The 10,010-nt window shown below is 28.5% G+C and overlaps 1 protein-coding gene across 1 annotated transcript in view; it reads left to right on the forward strand.

The window, feature by feature from the left end:
- The window catches only part of Phum_PHUM608910 (eukaryotic translation initiation factor 4E transporter, putative), a gene marked incomplete at both ends in the record, with an annotated part of 8,586 nt that extends 2,166 nt beyond the window's left edge, over positions 1-6,420 (forward strand). Inside the window, 14 exons of the mRNA XM_002432963.1 lie at positions 323-380; positions 532-787; positions 1,091-1,223; positions 1,379-1,546; positions 1,819-1,973; positions 2,317-2,397; positions 2,574-2,681; positions 2,766-2,949; positions 3,061-3,285; positions 4,031-4,160; positions 4,232-4,797; positions 5,475-5,684; positions 6,016-6,036; positions 6,197-6,420. Coding sequence (XP_002433008.1) covers positions 323-380; positions 532-787; positions 1,091-1,223; positions 1,379-1,546; positions 1,819-1,973; positions 2,317-2,397; positions 2,574-2,681; positions 2,766-2,949; positions 3,061-3,285; positions 4,031-4,160; positions 4,232-4,797; positions 5,475-5,684; positions 6,016-6,036; positions 6,197-6,420 — 2,519 coding nt within the window. The remainder of the gene's footprint in view (positions 1-322; positions 381-531; positions 788-1,090; positions 1,224-1,378; positions 1,547-1,818; positions 1,974-2,316; positions 2,398-2,573; positions 2,682-2,765; positions 2,950-3,060; positions 3,286-4,030; positions 4,161-4,231; positions 4,798-5,474; positions 5,685-6,015; positions 6,037-6,196) is intronic.
- Positions 6,421-10,010: the final 3,590 nt, after the last annotated feature.

Consider the following 10,010-nt stretch of genomic DNA (forward strand, 5'->3'; position numbering starts at 1 on the left):
GAAAAACTTGTCCAAAAGCTTTGTATGACTAATAAAAATTAGATTTATAATTTTTTTTTTTTAAAAAATTGAAAATTGGTTTTTCACAAAATTTTTAAACATCAAATAATAATAATAATAATAATTATCTTTGATGATCATTTTATTTTCTTTAAAGATAGATAGATATATAAAAAAAAAAAAAAATTAGTCATGAAATTAAATAATTTTGGGTTTTTTTTTTCTTTAAGCCATTACAGTTTCAAAGTTTGAAAGTTTTTGTGTTTCTCTTTTGTACAAAATTTGAATTGTTTGTTGTAACTTAATTGTTGTTTCGTTTCAGGTGGTCCAACATCTCAACACGACACTGTTGAATTGAGGGGCTTCGATGATAGCGGGGAGTCAGTACCACGAAACAAAACCAAGGTCACTTCCAAAACATCGTCAAAGCCTAGTTTGTATTTTGTTTTTTTTTTTTGAAATACCAAATCGTGTAAGCCGATTCCAATGAGAGACCCTCATTAAAAAATTAAAAATTAAATTAGATTCCAGAGACTCGAAATCGAACACGGGGAGTCGAAAAAGCTCCGCTGAAGAAATTTCAGTTTCTAGAAATGGAAATAAAAAATCGGATAAAGAAATCGAATCGGAGATGCCGACGGCAAGTTCGTCGCCGAAAGCGGATCAGTTAGAACCGCAAAAAACCGAAGGGGAAAATTCAAGCGCGGAAAATACGGAAAGGACGGGTAACCACGATTTCCTCAATCTGGAAGATTTTTTACAATTGGATAATTTGCCTTTGCTCACGGTTGGTAGCACCAACTTTTCTAACTCTGTTATTGAAAAAGCAAAAGAATAATTTTTTTTTGTTGTGATTGATTGAGGTTTTAAGTTGGAATGCATAAAATAATGTTTTATTTATTACTTAAATATAAAAATTATACTAATTGAATTTTTTTTTCTCAATAGTTTTATTATTAGTTATATAGTATATAAGATTTTTATTATTATTATTATTATTATTATTATTTTTTTTTTTTTTTTTTTATTTATATATATATATATATATATCACAATATTTTTGAAATTGAAAAAAATGTTTTTTAATCAGAATGGTGGGGGAGGCGAAGGAAATCAATCGAGTTCGAGATTTTCTCAATGGTTTCGTCGAGATTCCCCATCGGATGTCAATGATACGAGACGATCTTCCATTCAAGACGAACTTATTAAGAATATTATTAACGGTAAGCAGAATGAATAAATGTTTTCACATTATAATAATAATAATAATAATAAAATAAAACTGTTGTATTCGTCACGAACGAATTTTCCCCCTTAATATGATATATAATTATTGTTCACACTGATTTATCGAAAATGCGTAACAAAATACCTGTAGATATCAGCGAACCTTCAATCAACATTCCAAACGCGAAAGAATCGGATGCCTATTTTGCGCCCATTTCACCTGCCGGTACAACTTCAGGTAATTCATTGTTAGAATTACTACAGAACAGTCATGCGAAAAGTGAACATCACAGCAAAGCTCCATCGATAAAAGATTTAGGTATGGGAATTGAAATGTAAAGAAGAATTTTCCCTTCCTGAAACTTCCCGAGAGCTTTTTCACTTTCGAAATTAAATTTCAAACAAATCCTCGACTCCATGTCTCTGCTTATTTTACCCTTAAACATCACCCCCCCCTTCCCATCTTGTCAACTTTGTCTACTTCCTTGCATGTCGTCACCATCCTTTACTTTATTCGATCGTATTTGTAATCGATGTAAATTAGGTATTTAATAAACGTTTTTTTTTTTTTTTTTTTTTTGAAATTTTTAGAGGCTAGCGGAAAAGTTACCAGTGTTGAAGAATTAGAAGCTAGGATGCGTCAGGGTGCAGGGCAAAGTTCAACTAGTCAAATATCTCAAACTCAAACGAAAAAACCGATTTCGTCTAATAGAAAAGAAGAGGAGCTCATTGCTTTTAAAAAACTGGTAATTTATATCGTTAAATGAAAGCTTTATTTTATTTTATTTTATTTTATTTTATTATCTATGTAGCTAAATGGCTTTTTTTGTTTTGTTGTATCGAGTATACTTTCGATTAAAAAAAAAAAAAAAAAAAAAATCATGTAAATATTATGGGATTCTCAACATCTTATATATATTTGTAGTTTTTTTTTTTTTTTTTTTTTTAATTTAGTTCAAGTTATCATTGTTATTGTTGTCATGAGTATTTATTTTATTTTTTTTTATTAGTATCGCTTGAAATGAGTATTTTAAGTCGTTTTTTTTTTTTTTTTTTTTTTTGGTTGTATTTTTTTTTTTTTTTACATAGTTAAAGCAGGTTGCCGAGGGAGGAGTGACAACGGCCAACGATCAATTCAATCGTTCTCCCGCTTCCTGCTTATTATATCAGGTAATATTTGCTTATTAGATTGTTATTTTATTTTTTCGCATTATGTACATATATATATATATATATATTTTAAAAAAGTAATTAAAGTGAAAATAAGAAATGCGAGACACGCGATAACCTAATTTTAAATAAATTAATTATATATATATATATATATATTTTTTTTTTTTTTCAAGATGTTGAATAAGCCACCGGAACCTTCGGATATGATGGGACAAGCTCATCAACCTGCTACTGTACCTTCAATGCACGTGCCACAGGATCTTGTATATAAATTGCTTCACGTTCAAGAGGTAAATTATTTTTATAATATTGTATTTTAAAAAAAAAAAAAAAGTCAAAAATTTATGAGAGAAATTTTTGTTTAGCAACAACGTCAGGTTCAACAACAGCAAGAATTTAATAAATTACTGTTTTCAAGCGGACGTCTAGCTCCCCCTCACGTTTCCGGAACTCTTTCTCCTTTGCCGCCTGATTTGCAAATGAAGGTGGCCAATTCTCAGCCTTCGGCCGAATTGCTTTCTAGACCCGAAGCTCAAGCAATTCTGCAAGGTAAAAGGAGAATCCCACGGTGGTGTGGTTTTAATTACACATAGTATATAATATTAGTGTGATAAGTTAACTCGTTTCGTCAAACCTTCGTAAACACAAAATTTTTAATAGGATTACGTCAGGGAGAGATAACTCCTCAACATTTGATTCAACAATTGCAAAATCCAGCAATGCAACCGCGACATCGCGAAGTTTTAGCGTCTATTTTAAAACTTCACGGAAGTTCTCCTCGTCCCGCAAGTCCATTAATGGTCTCTCCAGATCCTACTTTAATTCAGCAATTAATGCTTCAACAACAGCTGAGAAATCCAAGTCCGATGCCTCCAATGCCTAACGGTAAGTGTTATTTCAAAAAATTAATTATTATTATCATTATTATCATTATTCTATGGTCATTCAAAGTAACCCCACGATATATGAGTACTATTTCTACTATGAAACGTTTTTTTTTGAAAAAAAAAAAAAAAAAAAAAAAAGGTTAAAACCAGGTAATTAGGGATTTAATTATTTTTATAGCTTTCTGTCAATCATCCATGATCTCACCGAACCCTTTAGGAACAAGTCCGATCACTTTAACGGTTCAACATTCAGGTACATCATTAGATTAGATTTAATCGATGGATGTTTTTTCAATCGTTTTGATTTTTATTACAACGCTTCTTTTTTTTTTTGGCTTTTATGTTCTTTTTTTTTTTTTTCACTGTTTAAAAGTTAAATTTGAACAAACGAAATTAGATTTCTCATAGATAATCTCAAAAGCGTAAAAAGATTTCTATAAAAATAATTGGTAATTGAAAACAACAATATATATATATTCCAAAATGATTATTATTATTATTTATTATATGTGCTTCGATGTGTTTTATATAATTTAAATTTTTTTTTTTTTTTTTTTTGATTTTCTTTACAAACAGAAATCTTCTAATTTATTTATTTCTATCTAAATCAAGCCTCAGCCCAAAAAAAACAAGAATTATTTATATTTAATGTTTTCTGTTGTGCAAAAAAGGATGGATATGTCAAAGGAAATTATTTACGAGATATTAATCATTTTATCTTTTTTTTTTTTTTTGATTTAAAGGTTTGCCACATAGAGTACCGTCCCCTCGCGAACTCATGCTTCATACTCAAACAATTATGCAGTCAGCTCTTATAAAAAAAAAACTCGAAGAGCAAAGAGAAAATTTTAGAAAACGTCAAGAATTACAAAGGTAATAACGTCAAAGGTTGATTTCTTGTTTAAAAGGAAAACTATTACGTCATTAATACGATTTATTTTTAGAGCCGCTTCACCCAACGTGGTTGTCGGTGCGAAATCACCAAATCCTCCGACCTCATCCGTTAATAATTCAAATCTCACGAATACTTCGTCATTGAGCAACCTGAGTAACATCAACAACAATAACAATAACTGCGACAATAAGGGTATCATGAGTACAAGCAATGGAAACGTTGGAGGAGGTACCACCGTCGGTAACAGTACCAACTCGTCGATGGGTGGTGGAAACGTTCCGTGTTCGCCCGCGACGTCCACTTCGACGACAACGACGAGAACGAGCGTGAGCGCGACGACGAAGTCGTCTCCCACTCCCCTCGCATTCACGCCTACCTCGGTCCTTCGTAAAATGACTGCCGATCAACAGCCTCAAATCAAGGATGGAGACGGTAACAAATTGAATAAATACAACGAGTTATTTCAGGCTAAATTGCAGCGTCAAAACGAGTTGTTCAAAGCGACGCAATCTAGCCGATTCTTAGCAAATAATCAGTTATTGGGACTGAGAAATTCTCAGCAGCAACAATGGTCGGTTCAAAAGCAACCCATACAACAGCAACCGATTCAACAAGGTAAGTCAAATTCAAAAGGGAGCAAAGAGCAAATTGTATTTTTTTTTTTTTTATGTTTATGTTGAGTGTTGACTTTTCCATTTACTAATAATCTGTTTTAAATGTATAAACAACCTTAAAACTAATTTTGAAAATGACAAAAATATGCGATTTGCTCATTTGGGGCCCAATCAATTTTTTTTTTTTTTTATTAGAAAGCCATCCTCCATCGTAGATAGAACGCTCCATACGCAATTCGATCATTGCATTTAATTTGATTAACGTAGTTGATTTTATTTTAAAAAAAACGTTTTTTCGTAAGAAGACATCCCTTAATATTGGCAGTAACGGTAATAAGTAATTCAACTTAAGTTTTTGTATAAAGTTGGAAAAACCAAAAAAAAAGAAAAGTAGTTTTAAATTAAGTAAGCTAGATGATGATGATGATGATGCTATTTTATACACATTATTGACCTGGAAAGTTTGTTCTACCATCGTTACCTTTATACCTGAATTTTCTTTTTTTTTTTTTTTTTTTTTTTTTTTTTTGGTCGGGAAAATAACGTGATTTTACGAGTCTCTCTCTCTCTCTCTCTTTCTCTCTCTCTCTCTCTCTCTCTCTCTCTCTCCTTTAAAAAAAAGAAAAACAATTATAATGAAAAAAGTGTAAATTAACGACCGCGAACAAACTTTTTTAGGTCGGGCTATCGTGAAGGGGAGCAGCAGCTATACCCCTGCTCCACCTATAGGTCCAGGATTGGTCGATCCGATAACACAATACGGAAACAACGGTCGAGGGGTTTTTCCGCAAAGGTCCAAATGGACAATGCCGAACGTTACTCCGTTAGTTCAACCCAATCTATATAATAATTTCCCAACACCCACAAATCGAGTTCCTCAAAATCGAGGTAAGTACCTAACTACCTAACTAACTAGGGTACCTACCAAGTAGTCTAGGTTCGAAAAAAAAGAAAAGCATGGAAAAATGTAATCAAACGCTTTATTTCTTTTTTTTTTTTTTTTAAATGTGAGAAGAAAATTTTTTTTTTTAGTTTTATTTAACGCGGGTAGGTATTATTATTATTATCATCATTACATTAGTTCGTCGTACCTGTATCGCATTTTGAATGTTTTTTTTTCATTTCACGTTCCTCATTTTTAAATAATAATAATAATAATTATTATTATTATTATTATTATTATTATTATTCAGCTGATTTTTTTTTTTTTTTTTGTAAGGAAAAGCCAGCATGCACGGTGGTAAGACTAGTAGTTAAGTTTTTGTGTCCTTTTCTTCTTCTTCTTGTGCCTTTATGTTGTGTGTGCGTGTGCATGTGCGTGCACGTGCGCGTGTGCGTGTGCCTTTTCAAAACGATTTAATGCAATTTTTTTTTTTTTTTTTTTTTTTCGTTTTGTTTAGCCATTCGTAATTCCTTTCCTCAATTCATGCCTCCAAATGGCGGAGATGGAGATTTATCGACATCTCCAACGGGTTCGAATCAATTGGCCCACTGGTTCACACCCGAACTATTGGCCCAAGCTCAGGCCCAAACGAAAAATGGAAAATCCGATTCGACGGTAAACATGGTGAGCGTTGAAGAGTTGGAAAGAATTCAGCAAAATTCAGCTCCCGTTATTAATTAAACACAAAAAAAAAAGTTCACGAAAAATAAAAAAAAAAAAGATAATTTGATGATGGTACGTTTAATAATATTAATAATAATAATTAATAATAATAATAATAATAATAATAATAATAATTTAATTTTTATCGTTGTAATAAATACTTCTTAAGAAATATAATTTTCTGACTCAAATCTGATTTAAAACCGTTTTTTATTTATTTATTTATTTATTATTATTATTTATTTATGTATTTTGTATGAAAACATAATGATAATAATTTATTTGCTACTACGGCCGCCATTATTGATAGTTTTTTAAACAAAAAAAGAAAAAAAAATGGTGACAAAAGGACGTTATTACAAAAGATTCGTTACGATGAAGGGGGAAAATAAAGGAAATGACGTCACTTCCGGATCCGGAAGGGCGGGGAAAAAAGTTTCACTCGAAATTTAAATAAGAAAAAAATTAAATGGTTTCACTTCCGGTTTTTTTATTAGTTTTTAGTATTTGATGTTTTTTTTTTTTTTTTTTTTTTTTATCATTTTTTCTTTCTTTAGGTGAATTTTGGTTACTTGATCAAGACTGAAGAATAAATTCGTTAATTTAAAAGGAAATAATAATAATAATAATGATGATAAAATTTACTTAAAGAAGAAGAAAAGAAAAGGAAGTTGGATAAGGAGGAGGAGTAAGAGGAGGAAAAGGAGGAAGAGGAGGAGAAAAAGGGAAAAAATTATAATTAGGCTTTAATATTTTACCAAACGAGGACTTTGAAATAAAGGACTGCATTTAATATATATAGAGTTTAAAAGGAAAAAAAAAATGGCTGATTTTCTTTTTTTTTTTTTTCTTCCCCCCTCCCCACCGGTAACGGCTCAAATGTTTTTTTTTTAGAAAGAAAAGAATTTTTTTTTGTTTCGTTACAATTTCTCAACCCGATTATTATTATTATTATTATTATGAAGATTAAAAGAAAAAGAAAATTTTCGAATTTTCCTTTAATAACGGTTTTTTTTATTACGTCATCATGCGAACGATGATGACGTGTTAGTGACAAGGCATGGTAAATTTTCTTTTTCTTTTTGTTTAATTTATTGTTTTCGGGTTGAGAATTAAATAGTAATGATAATAATGATAAATGTATAATTTGCGAGGAGATAAATGGGGGGGAGTGGAGGGGAGCGGAGGGAAGAAAAAAATCGATAATGTTTGAGCATGTTTGTGTGTGTGTGTGTGTGTGAGTGCGTGTGTTTACCCCTTACCGAGTGATGAAATTAATGTTTAAAATAATAATAATAATAATGATAATGATGATATTGTTTTTTTGTACGCGTTCTTGTCAATTAATGATTCAATTAATTATAAAATTAATTTGCTAGAAAAACAAAAAAAAAAAAAATTTTCCAAAATTTGTACACAATTTATTATTATTATTATTATTATTATTTTTATTATTATTATTAATGAATTCGATGCCGTTTTAACCTTAACGTTATTGTTAATTAAAAAAATATAATGATGATGATGATGATGATGATGATTATAGTAAAAGTTTAACGTTTAAAAGTTTTATTCATTTAATTTTAATAATTTTCACACGGTTATTATTATTATTATTATTTATTATTTATTATTATTATTATTATTTATATATATATATTTGATTTTCTGACCTTTGTAAATAAAAACAAAAAACTGAAAATTTGATGAAAACAAAAAAATTAAATGAAAATAATGTTAAAAAATTAATTAATTATTAAATATGGCGGAAAAATTGTCGGTTGAAAAGTTATCTCGTTTGATTAATTATGATTGTAACTAATAATAATGATAATAATAATAGTAATAATAATAATGATGATGAAAAAATTGCGTCCGTGACGAAAATGTTTAATGTGTTTTTTTTTTAAAATGATAATAATAGTAATAATAATAATAATTAGTAAGAGGGAGAAAAAAAATTAAATTTTTTAATCGGGGGGGGGGAAGGACAGGGAAAAAGAAAAACAAAACATTTTTTTTTAGATTTGGGAGAGGGGGGGAAAGCAAGATTTTTTTTGTGTATTAAAAAATTTTAATTTTAAATTAATTAAAACTTATGATGAGAGGTTATATAGTAATCGTTTGATAATAATGATTTTGTAATTTGTTACGTTTATTACCATTATTATTATCATTATTATTATTATTATTGTTATTATTAAGGTTTTTGTCACTTATTTTTTATCTTTTCTTTTTTTTTTTGTTTTTCTTTGTTTTTTTTTTTTTTTTCGTTAATTTGATGGTGTCAATCAAATATAAAATAAAAAATAATATGAAAACTCTGTAATTATTATTATTATTATTATTATTATCATTATTATTAATAATATTAAATTAATAGTAATTCGTTATAGAAGTAAAAAGAGAAAAAAGAGAAAACAAATTATTTTGTACATAATATTATTTGATTGAAATTATTTATTTTCAACGCGTTTGTTTGTTTGTTTTTTTTATTTTATTTTTATAATAATAAAACAAACAAACAAACAAACGAACAAACAAACAAATTGTCTTCTATCTAATATGTGAAACGAGCGCACATAAAAAAATTACAAAATAATAACCAATTGCAGGAATTGTTATTGTTGTAGTAGTAGTAGTAGTATTAGTAGTGATAGTGATAATAATAATTAATAATAATAATAATAAAATTATATATTTTATTAAGAAAGGCAATTTGTTGATAAACATTTAAACTAAAAAAAAAAAATATTTTTTATGTAAAAAAAAAAAACGGTCTCTACTTTTGAAATTTGTCTCATGTTTGATAGGTTGTAAACCGGTGATGATATTAATAATAATAATAATAATAATAATAATAATAACAATTTCACGGCATTTACATATATATATATATATTTTTCCCCCTTAAATTTTTGTGAATGAAATATGAATGTGAGAAAATTTTCTTTTCTTTTTTTTTTTTTTTTTTTTTGTATAAATAAAATATTATTTGTTTATTTTTTGTTAATTTTTTTGGACACCTGCGCGTAAAAAGGAAAAGGATGTGACGTCATATTTTTTATTTGCTTATTCTCATTTATTATTTTTATATGAAAATATTATAAATATATATATATATATATAATTTAATATAGGTTTAAAAAAAAATGAGAGAGTTTGTATCGACTTTTTAATTGTTTTTTTTTTTTTTTTTTGTTGTTTTTAGTATGCATGACCTGCTACGAAAAGATTAGTATTACTAGCCGCACCGACGTATTCGCCTGCTTTGTATTTTCCTAATGATGCATCACCGTTTGCCTGTAATATGGAAGAAAGAAAAAGAAAAAAAAACAAAATCATTATTAATAAAAAGGTATCATTTTAAAAAAGAAAAAAATGTGATGCTGTTGCACAGCAGCAAGACGACAGCGTGTGTGTTTTGCATGCAAAGTTAATTTTTGCGGTGCATTCGTTATGTCGTCGTACACATTTAAACTAATTTATTATTATTATCATTATTAGTTAAAATTTTTACTTACGCTGATATATATATATATTAGTGAGAAAGAGAGAGAGAGAGAGATTAGAAGAAATATTAGTCAAGCTAAAGAATGTGAAAGAAT

This window comes from Pediculus humanus, genomic scaffold (genome assembly GCF_000006295.1).
Source record: "Pediculus humanus corporis 1103172108318 genomic scaffold, whole genome shotgun sequence".
Taxonomy (NCBI): Eukaryota; Metazoa; Arthropoda; class Insecta; order Psocodea; family Pediculidae; genus Pediculus; species Pediculus humanus.